Raw genomic sequence first — 21243 nt, forward strand, 5'->3', positions numbered from 1 at the left:
ATTACTAAATTACAGTACTTCAAAGACTTAAAAGTAATTTGTATTACAAGAAATGTCCTCCCAATTAGGGTATTAACCTGTTGCTCTAGATATCATCACTGTTCTTTTGCAGTTTTAGCTTTACTAGCATAAATTAAATGCAGAATGGTTAAGAAGGCAGGGCCTCAATATCACACGAGGAGTATCTTGGAAATCAGCAGTGATTGCAGTATACCCTCAGTACACATTTCCAACATGTGTTTGTAGTCCATTAATTGCCAGTGGTATAGATTCTACAACTACATTTTTTAGGACATTGTTGTTTTGAAGTTTTATCCAAAATAACCAGTGAAAAAACAGCATATGAACCTGGAGCGCTTTGCTGCCTTGCCTGAGGAAAATTAAAACTTCAGCCACAGTAAGAGGTTTTCTGCAGGTCAGATCCCTGCATTGTTTTCTATTGTATTTTGTAAATCCAAGGTTTTCAATGAGCAGTTCCCACTCTAAAACCTGCTGTTCTCCGTTGTCCAATATTCGATCTTTCGTCAGTCCCTCCACAGTCTGACTTTTTCGTTGTCTCCAACCGTCTCCACTTAGAGCACCAATTGATCCCTGTGGTTTTTGTTTTGGGTGCTTCCCTGGGTCATGTAGGCAGGACACCAGGAGCCTTCTGTAGCTCTTTTTGTGTATTTTGAGCAGAGATACAATGTATTCCATAGAGAATTTGAAACAATTCTTATGTTTAGGCCTATTTCAGCTCTTTTTACAGGGTAACCTGCCAGAAATAGCAGCTCAAAGGAAAGCAGTCAAATCTCGCAGTGCTATTGGACAAAAGATGAAGCTAGTGGGATTTCTAGCTCAACTTTTTTTTTTTTTTTCCCTTTCTCTCAAATGATGGAATTTTTTCCCCTGTTTATAGCATTGGTGATTTCAGTGCAAGCAGTAGACTTTCTAAAGATTGTGGAAGAATATGCTGGTATTGCTTCCTTCAGCAGATTCTTGCTTGCAGTCCTAATTAAGATTATCTTCCTCTGTGTGTGTGCATGTGTTTCCATCTGGAGTTGCTGAAATACATGTTTCATGTGTTTCACAAACACATGAAAAAGTTGAAGGCTGCAGTTTTTTCCTGTTTTTTTGTTTTGTTTTGTTTTGTTTTTCCCTGTAGGCTCAGTTGTGACTTGGGGTAAATTGCTTGATTCCCTCTGTCTCAGCTCTTATGACAATTCTTCTGTGCCTAACAGTGTAACTAAGCTGGGTTTGAATTTTGCTGTGGAAGTGCTTGAAAAATAACAGACAGTACTGAAGAATGAATGCAGCTTCCTCCACCTGATAAAATGGATAAGTGCAGGATTAGTTGGATGTTTTAGGAAATTCTATCTGCTTCGAGTGAATAATGTCTGACTTCCTGGGTCTTTCCTTTTTTCTCTTTTGGTAGGTGTGGTGCTACGTACCCTCAGCTAATGAAGACGATTGGCATTCACCCTACCTGCGCTGAGGAAATTACCAAGCTGCATATTACAAAACGTTCCGGCCTGGATGCAACAGTAACAGGATGCTGAGGTTAAATGCCATCCCTGGAAAGGAGGAAAAAAAGCACAAAACATGTCTGAAAAGGAAAGGGGCAATTGGAGTTGAAATAGCTTTGATAGTTTGAGTTCCAGGAGCCTTTCTCGTTCCCTCTGTACTTTTGCAATTCAGGCTGTAACAAATCCCTCTCTGTGAAAGTGCAAACAGCTCCTTTTCTTCCTGGGAGCTTTATGTACAAAAATATATAAAAAGTCACCAACATCTTAGGCCCTCTTAAACTCAAATAGTTGCCATTTGAGTTTCTGTGTTGGCATTGTTGGCTGTCATCAGAAGTGCCTTGCAGTGTTTTCATACAGATAGCAGGCATCAGGCAGAGCTTTCCTTAGAATTTTAATTTTGGTGTGGTGCTTTCTGTTAAGTGCTTGGATGGTTCATTCCCAGCCCTAATACTGAACATTCAGACTTTGTGCTTGTAGAGGCAGGTTCCCATAAGATCCCTAATAGCTACGCAGTCACCCCTTTTTTTCCTTTTTTTTTTTTTAGTATAATATGTAATTATCTGCAATTTTATTTTATTTTATTTTATTTTTAGTATTGACCAAAGCAGTAATTAACCTATTGAAAGTTTGTACTAGTTTTCCTTCTGTCCACAAGGGGGAGATGCTGGCTAATTTGTGGCAATGAAGAATCGTTAGAAATCTGATGTTTAAACTTCTTTTGCAGAATAAGTTAAATATGTGTAAGGAGCCTGACAAAGGCACAATACAAAGCACACAGAATTTCAAGCCAAGTTGCAGTTGCCAACGTTTTGATGTGCATGGTCACTTAATTTCTTGCAGCCTTTACAGTAGAATTGTATTTGTAGAAAAGGGAGAGATCAACTTCAGGTAAAACAAAATGTATCCTTTTTGCAATTAATCTGTGTAAGTGTTTTTGCATGTGTAATTTGATATTTGCATAGCTGCCCTATGTTCTCTTGTTACACGTTTTAGAAGAGTAGTCTGATGATCCTCTATATCTTTTGTTATTGGTTTTTTTTCTGACTTTTGCTACCGCAGCCTGCAACATGGACAAAGATAGGTTTATTTCAAATATGAAGTGTTTCCTTATCATGAGAATTGTACCTGTCAGAGAAACTATTAGGCAAAAATCGATCAGATTTGGTAAAATATTCAGTATTGATTACACTGTTGTTTACACTTGAATATTCTGGTTTTCAGAATTTGTTCTGGCTTTAAAAACAGCAAAAGAAATACCAAATCCTTTCTCTTCAAAGTTTACTGATGTTTCTGATCCATGAAATAAGAGGTGATGCAGTTTCACTGAAGGCATTATTCCCTTTCAGATCTGCTGATGTAATTCTTCATCTGCAAAACCATGATAACCTTGTATAGAAATACTTTGAGTGGTAACGCAGTCAGAAAACTGCCTGAAAATTGCAACCTCCTTTATAGGAGATGGTATCAAAATTGTGTATCTGCACGTGAATGCATATATACCTGCACCTTCAGAAATTTCTACTTCCTTTCATAGAGGCCCAGTGGAAATGATACAGCCAAAAACCTAATCGTTTTTCCCAGCTGTGAAAGTATTTGCAGTATTTGCAGTAAATTAGCTTTTTTAAAGATATTTTTACTTAGTGTTTCAAAACACTGCGATGCAGAGCAGGTCTCTGTCTGCAGAGATTTTGCTGAGAAACATCCCGCCTCTGACTGGACCGTAATGTGATGTGCGACATCTTTTTTCCAGTAATTACTTATTGCAGTTCATTTTGCTCCCCTGAGTGAAAACGTCAGAGTTCACTCGTATGAAAGGGCTTCTCTCCTCTTTCATAGTAATGCATCCAGCAGACTGAATTGTCTGTTTCTCCAGAGTGATCAATGGAAAGTTTAGTTAATTTCATTCATTGTAAGGTTGAAAATTATTTGGGACAGCCAGTGAAGAGATCTCAAGGAAACGTGTTCTCAATATATTCAGTGTTTGAAACTGAGGCCTGTAAGCATCCTTCAAATAATAGAAGTCTTTTGGTTTTACAGTTGTTATGTGGAAAATGGATCCTGTATTATGTAGTGCTGCCTATTTCTACTCCACATTTAATGGACAGCGTTGCCACCTGAAGTAGAACTAAATGTTTATTCACACCTACATAAACCTGATGTCAGATAGAATAAGGAAAGTAATGTGATTTGTGCTTTTTTTCCTGAAAGATTCTTTACGTAACTTTCTGGGATGGTCCTTAAGCACTGTTTTTCAAAGCCTGACCGATGTCAGTTGAGATGGGCTGATCTATGCCACAAACCACTGATTGTGTGTGAAAGTCAAACATAATTCTGGGTTTTTTTTCAGGATTCCAGCTGATGATGGCTTGTTTGTCAAACCACACCATGGCGCAGACAAGTCTGAGCCTTGCTGGGTCCCTCATGTATTACCTGATATTTATTGTGTTGTGAATTAACAAATTAATAAAGAATGTACTTTTTTTGTAAATGTTTTTTTGTTGTTAATTTTGCACGTAGCTCCATACATATATGCTTTATATTTAGATATTGTTTCTTCTTAATGTTAGAAGTACATGTGAAGGAAGCTGGACTCAGAGCAATTAATAAGGAAATGTTGGCCCCTGCCTCCCTCTGATGCATAAACTGAATGGCCATTATTCCAGGCTGGGCGACTTTCAAAACTATTTAAATTTGAATTCAAAACAACTCTCGATGAAGTACGTATGATTTCAAATATGCTCTGCTGTTAATTGCTGCTAATGATACCAGGTATGTTTGCAGTCTGTGTGCTGAGGTGCTGCTGAGGACTCGGCCAGATGTAACTCGGAAACTTACTGAAATACAGTGCAGAGCATCATGCAGGGGTAACCTGTATTTTAGCCATTTGGGTTTTAGACCAGGAAACATAGAGGAAAAATACGTTACAGCAAAGCCAATTAGTAGCTGTGAACATGGTTGATAGATAAAAAATATTTTAAAATTAATTAAGAAATGCTAGCAACACGTGTTTAAAAACTGTGAGAAATTTCTATCAGGAAAGAAGGGAACTACATTGACTGAGTTAATCCCAATTTTATTTCTTTATGTTCATTTCTTTTGATGAGAAGTTCCCATTAAATTGAGTGATGCTGAGCTGCTGGAACAGGCTGTTCTAACATTACATATCTTTCCCGGGATTGATATTGAAGAATAAGTATTGAATTAATTGCATTTAAAGTTATTTTTACTCTGTTTCCTGGATTTCTTTCACTGCAGGTTCTAATTAGGATAGCTAGGATTACTGGCTAAAAAGGGAATGAGGTAAGCATTGCTCTTTATTTTTTTCCCCTCGTTATCCTCATACACCTTTTAGTCGCACTGCCAACAAGAATAACAGACAAGTGCACAGACAATCTTTGTGAGTTTATAGAAGTGGGAATTGAATATGCTGTGTCACTTACAGCCAGCGATAGCTTGTTCTTAACAGTAAGTTATTGTCTACAATTAAGTTTTGCATTTTCTCCTGTAAACATGCACTGTTTTCTGTGAACGCCTCCTGCAAGAGGTTTCTGCGGTTGTTATTATTCCTTCAGACATGTTTTTATCCATAGAAATAGAATATGGTTATTCCATAGAATAGCATTTCTGACCAAAACATTTAAACATTGTGAAGTTTGAAGACTCCTTCAGAGGCTCAAGCTTATCCTGTGAAGTCGGCAACTCTGTGCCCAGCTACATTGCTGCTTGTCTGAATCCCAGTGCGTGTACTCAGTGTGAGCCATTAATTTCAGTGGGCTGCATGCATATGTCTCAAGTGCTTTGTTAAAGTAGAATCAATATAAGCATACGCCAAAATGTCTTTCATTATTACAGTTGGGGAACAGACTGCTATTACGGTTCAAAACATGAAAGATACAATAGACATATATGATTAGGCAATGAAATATGCCTTTAATAAGCATAGTGCAGACAGTTTGTTTTGCAGTAAGTAACCTTATATAAAATTCATTGACTTTTTCATTCTTTCAGATCTATATGCTCCCTTTTAAGAGAGGTTTTTTAGTTTTATGCACAAAGTTTTCCTGATGTTCTTCCAGGAGAAAGGCTGGAGTTGCATGCATTTATTCTAGTGCCAAACCTGAATTTTACTAGGAAAGGAGGAAGCATAAGAGCAGACCTTTCTCGTGCTAGGGAGACGGGGTGGGGTAGAGTGTTTGTTTTCTGGGGCAGCATGAAACAGATTTGGTTTAATTACTCTGTCTATAAAATAGAAAATTCTGTCCACTGCATGTCAAAAAGCTAATTATGTTTCTGTTGTGGCACTCAAAGTCAATACTGTCAGCTCTTCTTAGTTCTAATCCTTTACATTGAATTTTGATGGGCCAGGTGAAATATTCCCTTCAGCACCTTATTGCAATTCTTGTCAATCATCTTGCCATGAAAATATGCATATTGCAAAGACTTTGGCAACGCTGCATCTGATTTCAGTCTTTAATCTCGTATGTGCCTTAAAAAAACACCATGCCAACTGCTGGCGTTCTGTTTGGGATGTGAATAGGATTCTGTTTGCTATGGGGAAACAAAGAAAATGATCAAATCTTTAAAGAATAAAATGGGACTCCTAGGCTTTCTTAGGCTTAACATTGTACCACTGGAAAGAAAACAGTTAGGATGGTGAGCTGGTGCACAAATTAATCGATGCATCCACATTCATCGTGTGGATGTAAAATGTCTCCTTTCAAGCACTGCTGGAGTGAGGAAGGTTGTCTTATTTTCCCTGCAGATTTTCTTTGCGAGGGGCGCCGTTAAGTAACGTCCAAACACGGTTCGTGAGTTAACTGTATGTGCTGCTTTGTTTGCTGTCGTTTCTTACAGACTAGATCTAGCACACCTAAAATTTTCCAGTTCTACAATGGAAAATTAGCATCATCTCTAAGAATCTGGAATAGAAACTAGTAAGGCACATTTCCAGAATCCAATTGCATCAGTCAGATTGGTGTAGTATGAAGAGAAAAGCGAATATTCCCTGGGGCGATTGTGTGAAATGGAGACCAGTCTTGTTTGAACAAGGTGCTTTGCATTGTTAGCTAGGAATAGAGGTACTGGGAGCTGCAGCCTGTTGGAACCAGCATCTCCAAGGAAGGGGTGGGGGGAATTTTTTCCAGGCTAAAATCTCAGCATTTTGTGATCGAGTTTATCTGATGTATTAAAGCATTAAGTCAGGGAAACCCTCAGTGCTCTGCAAAAGATGAACTGTAAACGTCCTTACTGTTTTTGTCCCTCTTCCCCCATTCTCTTTCAGAGAACATGAAGAACAGGACTGTTGTGGGATATTTTCCTATCCTTCTTACCCTTAGCGTAAAGCAAGGTGGGAATCGGGCTTGTTCTTCCTTGTTTTGGCAGAAAATAGAAGAACAGCAAGATTCTTCTCAAATCTTTCGCAAGGGGACTTCTTTTTCCCAAGGCTGTGTTAGGAGCTTGAGCTGGATAGATGGTAACAAATCTAAAAAGGACAATGGATACCTGCTCAACCTATGTCTCTTAAAATATTGCATAGCTCTGGAGACGTAAGAAAATACCTAGCTAACATTTTCTAAGATAACAGGGGGAAGAAGACAATAGAAAAAAATACAGCTTTTAGGATTTAAACTTGGAGGGGGGGGAAAGAGAAGCAGGAAAATACATAAATGCTTTTCTTTGCAATGTCCCTGTGAGACAAGGCTCAAATTTATTATTAAACTGTGTACGTCTATTGAAACAGAACCAGAACTGAATGCAACCAAACAAGATTTTATTCGCATAGTGTCACAGCAGCAGACTGTCCAGCACTTTTTAGCTTTATGCAGGGGTTTGAGCTATCTTAAATTGCATCATTCCCTGAAGTTTCTAACGCAATTAATGATGCACAGAAGCTTTTATTTAAATGCTTTTGTTAAATGGGGACAAAGATTGAGCTTTGACATTTTTATTAAATCCCGATAATCTTTCTTTCTTTGTCTCAGAGGGTGAAGAGGAAGTGCATTAATTTTCACATGAAGGCAAGTTGTACAAACACAGCTGAAAACATCAGAAAACACAGGCATTTTCCTTAGAGAAATGGAATCGATGAACGTTCTACTGAAAAGACTGCTAAGTAATTGGGAAGATGTTGGTAAGCATAGCAGTGTGGGCAGCAGGGCCCTCATGCTCTGATAGCACTGTTAAGTTTGGCTAGCTTAGGTGAATGATTCCAGATTGCAGTAATGTAGAAAGCAGAGATGATTAACCAGAGGCAATTTCAAGAACACAGGCTGTTCGGAGTCTTAAGAATTGGTTCTCAGATTATCAAAGGATTTATTTCATTTACATCAGACTGGGATCTAATTAAATCTTGAGAGATGTTTTGATTTTTGCCTCTTGGTTCTCACTGAATTTCGTCAATAGGAATATTTCAAATGCAGGAAAAATAAGGAGAATTTTCTTGGCAGTTTGCTTGCATTGATTCCTGGTCTTGTTCGTTCTGCGTCTGCCTGGGATACCATCAAGTTTTTGGTCGAGATTTTGACCTTGTCCTTAATTAAGAGTTTTGATTGCGTTCCTCTCAATTTTTGTCATGTCTTCTTTTCTGTAGTGACTTCATTCTGTTTTACTTTGTTACGTTCTGTTTAAGTGTTAATGAGCGAATTCCCTTTAGGTGGGGTAGGAGTCCAGGGTATTTATTATTCTTGAAGGAGCATTTCAGGATTTCCTGCGTGCCTTTTCATTCAGCTCTCTTCTACTTTCCAAATCTGGAAATGCCACAGCATCAGAGAAGGCAGTTCTAAATAAGGTTTCTCCTTAGCTATGGCACAATCTCTACTGAAGAATAAGAGATCAGCTATTTGTAAGTGTTTATGTGGGGTTTTTTTGAAGGGCACTGCCTTAATGACAAAATACATCAGATTCATGGGTGGTAACAAGTGTGCCTCAGGATTAGTGTGACAGTGATGGAATGGTGTATCAGATGAAATTTGCTTGTGAAACGCAAGGCTGTCTTCACTGTCACTGTGGTTACTCAGAACTTTAAGGTCTTGCTCTTCTTACACAAAGTGGCAAATGGACCATTATAAGATTGTGTTTGGGGCTTGAACATCCTTGTGAGGCCACCTCATTGCCTTGCTGTCTAGTTTTGGAAGTCCTAATATTTCTCAAGTTCATAAGTTGGATGCACGTTTGCTTTAAGCTATCGAGTTGATATGTAAGAACAACAGAAGAGGGTGCTCACTTGGATCTGCATTACTGATTGAAGCACTCTCCCTCACTGTACTGCAGTGAAGTGTAGCCAAGAACAACAAGATAAGAATTAATAAAAGCGACAAGGGAGTTTCTCAGACTGTGCTGGCGCACATTAGCCTGGATGAAGAGAAAAAGAAGCTGATACTTGAGTCTTTTGAGTCATGAAGGGTCTGGTCAGTCCTTGAAGGGGAAGTACATGAATGGCCCAGTTGTCATCGCATTTTATTTTTCCTCCAACTTTGACTAATGGTGCATTTCCTCTGGCCTCCCACAGGCTGTCCATGGCTGACTTGCTTTGTCACTCTTCACATCTAGTCCAGTGCCTTTACTGTCCACCCTGTTCCCATGGCAGGGACCCAGTGTCCTCTAAAAAAACGCACAGGCACAAAACATCTGTCATTCTTCCCACTCCTCTTTCAAGCGACCACTTCCCATATTGTGTGGCCTTGCAGGCTGAAAGCAGCCTGCCTCCCCTCTGCGTGCCTGGACTACATGCTTACTCTCTCTGCTTGATAAGGGAGCTCCAGCATTCTGCCTGTAAAAATAGTAATGGGCATCTCCCTGTTGATAAACAGCTCTGCCTTTATTGTGTTCATGGGGTGATAAGTTGTCTGGATCAACAACCAGTTGTCCATTTTACTTCTTTGCAGCCAAAGTTATTAGGGTCAAATTAGGTGTGAGCTGTGAAATTAATCATTACAAGCACAAGCAACATAGTGTGCTGTGGACAAAGGACAAAAAAAGTAGATGTGGAAAATATGAAGAACCAAAGCAGTCAGGAAGGGGAGGAAAAGAACAGCTGGCAATGCTGTGCAAGGTTGTTTATCTAAGTCTATAGGCTGTGCTGGATTTGTTCTCCTGCACCTGTGGACCATGAAATCACAGAACAAGGTAGTTCTTTAATGTCGTTTGAGAGTCTCAATTAATCCACACGCAATGTGTCAAATGGAGAGGAATATACCTGCCTTTTATTTGCATAAAAGCACTACTTCTGGTGCGTGGATTAGTTGGTGGTACTTCTTGCACATCTCCAGTGTGGCCCCACATGAGACTTGTAATAATTATTCACTTCAGAAGGATCTGCAGCTATTGCTACTGATGCAGACTGAATTGTGCCCAACCTGCATCTGACAAGTGGGCAACACACATAGTTTAGTTAGATATACATTTGCTTATGAATACTACCCCAAAATAATCAGGTATTTTTCTGAATATTTAATTTTTAAAAGTGAGCTTTTTTTTTTCTTAGGGACTGGGCTTATGAAGATAGAATCTGAATCACTAATCTGAATTACATGGATCTCGTTCTCATTGGAAATGAAGTCCAACAGATCTAAGTTATTAGGTGAAATTTCTGAGGTGAGAATCCAGTCCATCCTCGTGAGGCAGCACTTGACAATTTGCACATAACCTACACCTAGGAACTGTCTCATGAATTATGTTTTTTTCCTTAGCAATTGCCCCTCCCTGTAGAGCAGAAATCGTGGCACTGACTGGCAACATTATGTGAAAGCGTGTTACATTTCTATCTTGAATTCTGCCAAGCTCTACAAAGGCTGATACAGTAGGGAAAATAGCATTCAGAGCAGTGATTGTCTTCATCTTTGCCCTAGTACTATCACTGTTCAACAGCTTTTTCAAAGAGCATTTTTTCAGATGAGTCTGTACTGAATTCTTGCCTCTCAACCCCATGTAGTTGTGTGCAGGATCAGTCCCAAAGGTTTCAGCCCAGGTGTAAAGCATCTACAGGAGCTTTTCTGCATTAACAAGCAGAGTCACGCTGCAGCTGGCTTAGGTGGCAACGGTGTTGTCTGACCCAGGTGTCACACATCAGAGCAGAGGCTGTGCTAAGAGTAGTTCCAGTGTGTTCTCTTCAGCTTTTGGAGACCAGTGAGATTCCACCTAGTTTGCTCAGATGCAACAAAGAGCAGAGTTTGGACTCACTGTGCAGCTTCTTAGCTGGGTTGTTGCCAGGGCTGCACAGACAGCAGTATTTAAGCAAGTCGTTTAGAAGCAAGCAGTGCAGGTAAACCTTCAGGTTATGTTTATAAACAGCGCTACTGGCATGATCTTTCTAATCTTAATTTCTATCTGTTTTTCCAGAGCCATTAACCAAGCTTGGGAGGAGGAGTATGCAGTTCAAAGGTCAAATGTATGAAAGCAAAGCCTGCTTAATATACCAAGAGCTCTTTGTAAATTTGATTCTAACTTGAGAAGTTAGAGAGCTGTGAAGGGCCCTTCCAAACACTTCCATTTTGTTTTCTGAGGTGAGAAGCCTGAACTTTGTACCCAGAATATAAGCTGAAGGTGTGCTGGATTTGCTTGGAAATGCTGCAAAGCTATTCTCATTTCCTGTAACTGTTGTAAGATTGGCCTTTTTCCATAGCTAAACCTTGGTTCTTAGCTAGCCAGAATAAATGGCAAAAGGAATTCCCTCTCTTTCATCTTATATTATATCTAGCAAGGCAAGAATCAAGTGAGCCATTAATTCCTAAGTCTGTGGCTTGATTTCCTGCAGCAGAATCTGTTTTAAAAGTTTTGTCTTCTCTTACCAAAGCTAATTGTTAATTGCATCTTCTTTCCTTTGGCTACTGCCACAAGACTGCCTTCTGTGCTGATGACAGATCTGCCCTTCTGTTATCAGACACTGCTCTTTTGCTATCTCAATTTCATAACAATTACCTCTGCCTGAGCGCTAGTGGATCAGCCACGTTGGGCAAAGCAATGCTCTGAGAAAGAGGATGATGGATGACAGAGCGATTCCCTTCAACATGAATGGGGCACTGAGGTTGTGTCAATTTTTTCTCACTCCTTACACCTTCTCCCTTTCCCTGCTCTGCATTCTTAACACGAATCACAATGTTTCTGCATGAACAGCGTGCACAGATGTAACTTTAAAAAATGTATGGCACTGCTGTACGCCACTTTTGTTGAAACTGTCAGGAAAATAATGATTGCTACAGGTGGCAGAAGCTGCTGAATGATCATCATAGGTTATATAGGGACAGAAACTGATTGCCAATTTTCTAGTATTTACACCAGTAATACTGCTTCCTTTTTCCCCCCTAATGCTCACATGTCATTTGCTACAGCTCATGTACTGGCCTTCCTCATCTGCCCCAGAAGGGAGCAGGCCTGGTGCTCATACTGTGCTGTGTTTCTGATCGACTCGAGGGTTGAGTCTGCAGTGACGCAATTTTACTGGCACAGAACTTGGAAGATGTTGTACCAGAACAAAACAAAGTGTGTCTGGAAGCATCTTGTCCTAAAAACCGTTTGCGGGCAGTACAGATTTCCTTATGGAGGTGGGTTCATGTGACTGGATCTTGGCTGTAGTGAGAATCAGCTTTGTATTCATGTCCTTCCCTGAAGTACTCTCTAATAGTTGCTTTAAGCAGTCTTTAGCTGAGATCATATTTCTAGTTTGGGATTCCCTTTATACATCTTTCATTAATACAGGGATTCTCTGCAGTCAGAGACCAGCACCACAGAACAGCTGGATCTATTTTGGCTTGACAAAGGGCACTGGGCATTTTTTATCCATATATTTATGGCTCTCATGAATGTTCAGAATGCTTTTTATAAATATTAAAAACAATCAAGGGTTCTGGAAAGAATTCATACTGCGTTGCCATCATCTGCAAGAGTTCTTCCATCTTCCTCTAGAATATGTATTACTAGCTGACACTGGGAACTAACTGGTCCAGTCTGTGAATTTCTAGCTGCAGCTAGAGGAAGGGGAGGCTACAAAGGGAATTGCTATCTCTCGATCATCAGAGAGAGCAAATATAATACAGGCGGCAGTCTGGCTGCCCCTGGAGCAAGTCAGAAGCAAGAAGCTTTCAAACAGGCACCTCTGAAAGTTCCCCAGAGTTTTGCTCTGCCTGCTGCACCCGCTGTGGTTATTTGGTAGGTTACTTGCCCTGCTTGTCTTGAGGTGGCTGGAGTTGAAGCATATGTTTTCTATTTAGAGCTTGGAGGATGCCCAGGTCTGACTTGGCATGCAGTCTGCACTGGGCATCAGCAGTACAGATGTGGAAACCACAAACCCGATTAATATGAGCCTAGGGTAAAAACTCAAATAAGCTTATAAATAAAACCAGACTTGCAGATTATTTGTTTCCATATTAGTCTATAATAGACCCTACTTGATATGTTTGTTTGGTTTAGTTTGGTGACCGACATAGGTATTTATATTTCCAATAAAAATTTAAATCAGAATAAAACAGACCAAGTAAGCTTAAATTATTTGTGCAGAAGATGATTGCAACTGTCTGAAGTGTGTAATTACTTACATGAAATGTTAGCCTGCTTTGAACAGAGATGTGACAAATTCCTCACTATTTAATTTACCGTTCCTTCATGGCTCCAAATCCTACATTCATATATAAAAATGGTCTCCTAAACGCAATCTAATCCTCAGTGAACAATCCTGAGGTGTCAGATGGCTTGGTGGGTCAAATTCTTGATGCAAACACCATCTGTGTGATCTTGGGTGAGTCACCAAACGATCCCCACATCTCAGCTTGAAGTAGTGACCATGTGTTAATGGCAGAGGGTGTACAAGTACCTACTGAAACTGGTGCTGTTTTAAATCCTGCCAGGCTCCTGTTCAGCTCTGGATATGCTAGAGAACCCCCATTGCTCCTTTTCACTGTAACTTCAGCTAACAAAACTGTTCACAGAAAAGCATTCCAAGTTCTCCTTGAGAAGGTTCTTCAGCAGTACTGATGGGTGCTTCCCTAAATGGCTCTGGGATCCCCTGGCCGTTTATCTGGGGTGAGAATGACTTGATTCAGCTCCACTGAAGCATGCACAGTTGTAAAGAAAAATCTGTGATTTGGCAGCAGCAGGACATCTAGTGCATTCTGCCTGCACTAAGGTGCTTAGGATGGGACATGTACCCCAAACATAACGAGTCTTTGAAATGGGACTTGTTGTACCAAGACTTTGTATGCATCTACGACTGTATAATCTGCCACTGATTGGCTGGGCCTACCTAGCTTTCAGACTGTATCAAGGAGATATAATTGGAATCATGCTTCTGTTTCCCCGACCTCCTTAACAGACATCTGAGGGAAATAAGCATTTTCACGTGCTGTTTTGGATCTCATGTAGACTATCAAGGGAGTGTGTAGTTCTTGCATCCCAGTCCTGAGCCTTGCATAAGTATATGCAGTGACATTTTAATGCTAGTATGGCTTTAAGGCCAATAAACAAATTGTGCTCTCTTCCCATCTTCACACTGCAAAAAGTAAGGGGAAAAATCTCTCACACCCTTTGTTAGGTTGCCAATGCCAGAGAAAAGACACCAGTGGATATTCCATTCAGGTGTCCAGTTTTTCTTTCCAATTGTTGTTCTGGATCTCTTTTAATTTTTCCCATCTTCTACTAGTTGAACAATGGCCTCTTCTTCCAAAACGAGTTTTCAGCTCTACAATGGTCTGGACTTCTCATTGTTTGAAAGTCAAGAGGGTCACTCAAAGTAAACTGTGTTGTGCAAGTTAATGTTTTTCCATGTGAAAATGTTGGAGGCCACTCCGTGCTGTCTGTCCAGAAAGGCCAGAAGATGCCTTGAGGTTCCTCAGGTGCATCTGTGTTTGTTTCCTAATGTTATTGCACATGCAATATCATTAATATTATGTCTAAACCTTGTCTTTTTAAGCTGACTCAATGCACCTAAAATAATAGTCAGTCACAGGGAAAAAAAGAGAGGATTAGTCACCACAAGAGGCATTAACTCTTTCTGTTGCCCAAAGAAGTTAGAGGTGATATCACCTTCCTAAATTGCAAACTGATGTCATTGGGTTTTTTTCACAAATTAGTATAAATAATTTCTATCGTTTTGGCAGTCAGAAGTAAAATGCAACAGTCTGTGTCATGTGGGAATCAGACAAGACTGTTTGGTGACTTCCAAGATATGGTTCCCTTCTGCAGCACATGCCGCTGAAGGGCAGGAAATTTCCCTCCTACTCACCTTATTCTTTTTGTAAATCTCCTTTTCCCTGTAGGCTGTCTCAGGTACTGTGCGAGGCTTGGCACGCAGACACAACCAGAAATGCAGGCGAGACTTCGTGGAGCAAAGTGTCCAAGTGCTGAGTGAGCGCCCAATGGGCCATAGCAAAATGCGCAACCAAGTCAAAGAAGAACGGAAAATATTTCATAAAATTCATCTCTGCATCCCTTTTTCCTCTCTTGATATACGGCCTCTTACTCACAGCTGCCCGGGCCGCGGCCTGCGTGTAAATATGTCAGAGCAGCAATGAGACGGAACGCGGACACAGAAATGCCGGCGGCTGCTCGCAGATAAAGCGCCGAGCTGAAGCCGAGGCGTTTATTGTAAATGGAGATCAAGGCAAAGCAGCAACGTTTCTGTTTGACTTCAGCCTGCCAAGGTTACTCGTCCAACTCTTTTCACGACTACCATATGTCCACATGCATTTCCCCCTCCAGAAAGTGAAATGTTACTCTTATGACAGCTCCGTAGCCATTGCAAGTTCCTCGATACTTTCCATGTGTTGTTTTGCAACAACCTGGAAACGCTGTTGGCAGATGGGCCGGTGGGTGCGTGTGTGTGCGTGCACGGGAGAGGGAGGCTGCCAGCCTGCCGGCCGTTGGAGCCTAACACTGCTGTACCTTGACAGTAACTGCAGGGCCTGGGAAGCATTGATGCTCTTTTTTGTTCTTTTCAGCAGGGGGCACTGGATCCTGTAAACAGGAATTGGTACATTGCAGCTCAAAGGGCCAAACAGCTTTAGCAGATGGGGTGATTTTTTTTTTTCCTCTTGATACTTGTGATGTGGAAGAGAAGTCTGTGCACCCACTGACAGAGAGGCATCCAGCAGTATGTGTTGCAGGTGATAGATTTCTTTTTCTTGTATGTTTTGTTTTAATTAAAGTGGCAGCTTATAAAAATGGGTCACTTGGAAACCAGGCTGGTTAAAGCATTAGCCATCTGGCATCCTTCTGAACAGCAGCACCAGCCAGCTGGCACAACTGGGGAAGATGCAAGCGCCTACAAACTACAGCCTGAACAGCACAGGCTGGCACAGAATCTGCTTGAATTGTAGAGACTTGTTCCAGCACTCTGTAGAGGAACTGCAGGAGTACTCTGTGAGGAGTTAATCAGGGAGTTTAGCCTTCTACACAGCCCTTGATCCAAAATGCCCCAATTTTCAACTTATTTCTTCCAACACATGCGTTGTTCTCAGTAATACCCAACATGCTGTATTATCAATGTGCTCCACCCTCTCCTTTTTGTCCCTCTGTGCTGGGGTTTGCATTTTCCTAAATGGCAGCTCAGATGAACTGTAAGCCAAAGGGACGGAGAAAAATATTAGAAACCTTGCTTTTTTTCAGATGACTTTTTAAAATGTATTTCCCACATCTACCTTGCAACATAATTATTTCAGTAACGGAAGTTTTAATGCCAATAAAAACGATACGTTAAAAAAAAACTTCCTAAGCCTTCATCTGGCACTAAACTAACATCTTGAAAATGTGCCTCAACTAACTCACATAATTCAAGAATAAGAAATAAAGTTATTCTTTTTCACACTTCACAGGTACTGACCTATGTTCTTGAGCTGACATAAAATGCTTCACTTTAAAGACTGCTCAAATACTCTTTTAGACAAGAAAATTGAATACTATCACAATACAAGCTTTACCTCTGCTACTGGAAGGCCAGTTTTTCCTGTAAAGCTGCTGGTTAGTTATTGAGGGGTTCACACTTGTATAGCTACACGTCTTATCCCACCCTAGCAATTGCCAGCCACCAGCTGGAAGTTAAAAGTGCTTGAAAATGTGACTGCATCTCACAGCATCTACTGATTCCTGAGCTTAGCGGGACTTGGCGCTTTTCTTTCCCATGTTTTCTCTCCCAAGTCTGATCTCTTGCCCTGGCAGTGCATGGTTTTAATTGTTACATCACGATTTGAGAGCTGCCCATAATGGCGTACAGCCCATAAGGCTGGCCACTGGCCTGCAATGCTGAATGCTGCTGTTCCCACTTAAATCAGGTAGAAGCCATTGATTGCTTAGGGCTCTAGGTTTGTTCTTTTATTAAATAGCAGGCCCTAACAATTGCTAGTGTTCACCAAGAAGAAGTGTGATGAAAGGCCATATTATGTCAGGCTCAATTGTATCTTTTCATCTGTCCTGCTTGGTATGGCATGTTCCAGGTGGAGGCTGGCAGGATGCTAGTGCTAAAACCTGCCCTCTAGCAGCAAAAAAAGTATCCTAGGTCCTCATCCCATGTTCAGATCTCAGCTCCCTTTGCTACCCTTCTCCCATCAAAATCTTTTGATATGTGGATACCTCCTGAGTGGGTACTTCACTATTCTGAGAAGGGAGATCAGTATCTTCTAACTTCTTTACAGATATATGTGCTCTTGAAGTGATTCTTACAGTCTGTGTTAGGCTAGATCAGGTCTGTGTTTTGTACCCAGCTTCACCTTCTGCCACAGATGCCTGATACCAAAAATCATTATTCCTTAACACCACATGATACCGAAACAGGTAGATGGTAAACTTGGCCATAACTTGGTTTGGTAGCAACTTCCCTTAGCGGTTTTAAAGTGTGGGCTTTTTGTTTTTCTTTTTTTGTTTTTGTTTTCTCCCAGGTTAATGGGATATATGGACAGGAGACTTCAGCTTAATGCCCTGGAATCAGGACAATTTGAGGTGTTGCCTAGCTCAGCCCTCCGACAGGAAAGGAAAGAATAACTTGAACATCTCTCCAGTCATTTCCTGATATTTGCTGTTAGTGAGCAGATGTAATTCACTCCAAAAGGGACTGCCAAGTGCTCCTGCGTGTCTCATCTACTAAGCAAGGTTGGTAGCACCAGCTCTCCGTAAGATTTCCCTCTCCTGAGGAGAGGCTGGTGTCAGCCCCAGCTAACTCTCAGAGGCCTGACATCAAACTGGTTGGAGTTCTGTTAGAAGTCAACTGAAAACCTGTTGCTGTTATTATCTGACACTGGCTGAAACAAAAGCCAAATGTTGATGAATGTCTGATCCTAAAAGTAAACATTTTGGTTTTTTTTTTCTCTTTGCAAGTCAGGGGCCCTCTAGGGTTTTATCTGATTTTGGCAGTCTGTTGCACATTTTGGGGCCTGGAGCATGGTTTTAATTGTTACATCACAAAAGTTGCCAAATAATGTTGAATGCTCCTTAAAAACTCTCTCAATTTTATGGAACTTCTCAACGGCTTGACTAATACAATAATTGCTGGAACCCAGCTATGTTGCCTAGTGGCAAATGGAATTTTTTCATAATGATGCTGTCTGTCGTTAATAGCAGGATTTGTTCTTTCTCTCAGTGGGAGAGAGGCCAGAAATCAATGGTATCTGTCTTTTTTAATGACAGCTAACAGCAAACGGATAAAATAATCAATTACATCTATAGCTAGGTAGATAAAGTATAATTTATCATGTCAAAAACAAAAATGTTTTTAATTGGGCTGTTAATCATTTTGTAATTTTAACTAACGAGATGAGGGCACTATTTTACTAATATTTTGTACAATATTAACTGATCTTATAATAGTTTTAATAGCAGTGTTTACTACTATCTGCCAAAATAAGAAACACCATTTCTGCTTTCATTAGCTGAAGCCTTTGCAGTTACAAAGGGCTGCCATTCTCCTTCATTTTTCTCCCACTGGAAGGATCCAGGTGAAGAAAAGGGTCTGGCTCACGAACCAGCTCTGAGTTTCTGTTTGATTAGGAGCGTGCACACCCTGGTTACCACCAAACATGTTACTGAAATGATAATTATTTTTTTAACAGGAAAACTTAAAAGCAGATTAGTGTAACAGCAAAGGCTGAAAGTGAGGAGTTTTGATGTCTAGCCACACCTGTGTTGTCGTGTGGGAAGCTGGGCAGATCACTTAATCCCTCCTAACTTGTTCTCCCTGTCTGCAACACAAGTATTAGGTGCTTCATCATGCTGCTGTGGAGTACGTTGGTGGTGCAAGATTCCTGAAAATTTCATTTAAGAATGGCAAACATCCGGGGAGCTGGCAGCAAAAGGAGCCTCTCCAATGAGCTTTGAGGAAAGAGAGAGGAAGTTTATAACTGGAGCTGAATCTTCCCCACATTCTAACTGAAAACGTCCTCATGATGCCTGATAAGTGGGAAATCATCTACCAGATAAATCTCACAGCACTGGGGTAATTTGGCTGTCTACTCTTTTGATATTCATGTTATTCATATCAATGTCATGACTAGATAATGCTGTTTGGGACAAGATCTCTATCTTGCCTATAAAATCCGCATTTAGAAAATTCCAGGCATGCTAGGAAATGTGATTCTTGAGAGCCCCTGTGTGTGAAATACATGGCATTACTTCCCTGCTTCAGAAGTGCTGTGCAGCCACTGAACTCTTAACTTCCCTCAGAAAAGCTCTGCCTTTCTGCCTTAAATCAAGAGCTGTTCTTGGAAGTATCTACATGCATGGAATACCGTCTGCTAAGGGCAAATTTCACTTTGTAACTGTGACTTTGTTATGGCTTTAGCTCTTTGTCCACAGCATCTCCCAGTGTTGCATGTAACACAGAGGGGCAGGACTGCCCTTCTGGTAACTGGATCTTCCCTGAGAGTGGTGGAAAATATCAGATGCTGAGTGGGTTTTTTACAGGTCTAATGGCATCACTGAGGCAGTATTTAGACTGGGAAATAGGGAGGAGAGACTATGGGACTGACTTTCCTAAGCATGAATACATGGACATTCAAAACATTCCCAGAGAGTCACGTTGCACAACTTAATGGGCCTGGTGCCCTCACCTGTGCCTATTTTATGTGACTCTTAACTCTGGCATTAAATAGAAACAAGACTTGTGCTAATGACATCCACAGCCCGTGGTGAAGAAAAAATGCTGCTACTTTGATACAGATCCCCTTTTAAGGAGGACACAATAGACAGCCAAGGCTTTTTCCCATCTGCTAGCTGAATGTTACAGTTCCTGGCCCAGAAACGTGCCCTCAGCAACACCCCTCTATTTTCAGTGTTACACTAGATAATTTTTAATAAGAAAATGGTTATCTATTGCCCCTGTGTTTGCCACCTTGACTTTACCCTCCTTCTCCATTAGGTGAAAGGAGAGAAAAGAAGGAGCAGGGTTGGCTGGGGGAGGGGAGCAAATAACTTGGGGAGGGCGTTAAATAGACCAGCTGCTATGTGTGAAGTATCTGCTTTCTAATTGCTTCTGTTGGAATTCAGGGGATAAAGGCACTGGCTACACTTAATTAATAAGGCAGGACTCACATAAACTCCAGCTGTGAGCACAGGACTGGTCTTTAAAGGATAAGCTCAGGAGGTGAGGCAGAGAGTTTGATTTTGTTGCATGAAGTTCCACCACACGCTGCTGGTGGTGGCTGTCCATCCGTCTGTCCATCCGTCTGTCCATCCATCCATCCACTTAAGCCTTTTGCTCTCAGCTAGAGGTGAGGTATCTGTTACTGTCTGTGCCCCAGCCCAAAGAAAACTGATCTGTCCTCAGAAATCAAAGATGTGAGGCTATGTTTCAAGCTAGGATGAAACTGTTGTGCTTTCATCCTAGCTTGGAATCCCCCAAAAGAGATGTTTGGATCAAAGGTTTGGTCAGGTTTAACAAAAATATGAGCTTTTGCAAAGATGTAGGCTTGGCCTGTGGCCCTCTTTTCTGCCTCGTTTCAGAGGATCTGGATTTTGCATCCAGAACATCTCTCTTTCTCATCCAGACTCTCTGCCTGAGGGGGTTTGCTACAGGGTAGGTCTGGTGGGGTGCTGTACAGCTGATCCTTCGGATCGTCTCCAGGGATGTCTCTGAGGAACACAGTGGTTCTTCCCTTCCTTTCCCTTCCCTCAAAAAGGTGACCAGGAATTTCCCTGAGATACAGACGAGGCCCCTGAAACTCACATGACAATGTGAATGTCACACTGTTCCCCATTTGTTCCGGTTCCGTTATCACTGCCATGGGACCCCCCACATCAGTGCAAGGTCCTCCCAGGCAGGTCACAGCAGCGCTTCTGTGGGGTGGCACCTCCGAATTTCAAAGCTTGCTGTGCAGGTGTGCTACACTAGGAAACGGTGGAATCAGAAGCAAAGGTGGAAGGGATGTTCCCATGTAGTTAAGAGTCTGTTTTTCCTCACTAGCTGTGTAAGGAAATGAGCTTCCTGCATAGGATGAGACCTCATTTGCTGTCCTGAAGTCTTTGTGGCCTGACTGGTCTGCTCTTTTGGGTGCCAGCAGCCAGGGCAGGTCTGTTCCGTGTGTGATTGCTCTCCCTCGTGTGCCTTGACATGTCTTCCAGGAGGATCTGTTCCATGATCTTCCCATGCACAGAGGCCTGTAGTTCCCCATGTCCTCCTTCCTCCGTCCTCGTAAATGGCAGTGATGTTTCCCTTTTTCCAGACCCCAGGGACTTTGCGTGACAGCCACGACTTTTCAGACGTGACAGAGTGGCTTGGCACCCATATCAGCCGGGTCCCTCAGGTCCCTGGGATGTGTGTCTTCTGCCC

General features: G+C 41.4%; 1 protein-coding gene and 1 long non-coding RNA gene across 2 annotated transcripts in view; both read left to right on the forward strand.

Moving 5' to 3' along the window:
- The window catches only part of TXNRD2 (thioredoxin reductase 2), a 31899-nt gene extending 27912 nt beyond the window's left edge, over positions 1–3987 (forward strand). Inside the window, exon 17 of the mRNA XM_052690967.1 lies at positions 1415–3987. Within this exon, the coding sequence (XP_052546927.1) occupies positions 1415–1538 (124 nt within the window). The 3' untranslated portion in view covers positions 1539–3987. The remainder of the gene's footprint in view (positions 1–1414) is intronic.
- Positions 3988–5131: 1144 nt separating this feature from the next.
- Positions 5132–18457, forward strand: LOC128084667 (uncharacterized). The gene is made up of 6 exons (XR_008208640.1): positions 5132–6852; positions 7487–7635; positions 10842–11005; positions 11913–12043; positions 14750–15595; positions 17363–18457. It is a non-coding gene; the product is annotated as an uncharacterized LOC128084667 (long non-coding RNA).
- The last annotated feature ends 2786 nt before the right edge of the window (positions 18458–21243 follow it).

Source organism: Tympanuchus pallidicinctus, unplaced genomic scaffold, assembly GCF_026119805.1.
Source record: "Tympanuchus pallidicinctus isolate F22 unplaced genomic scaffold, pur_lepc_1.0 scaffold28, whole genome shotgun sequence".
NCBI lineage: Eukaryota > Metazoa > Chordata > Aves > Galliformes > Phasianidae > Tympanuchus > Tympanuchus pallidicinctus.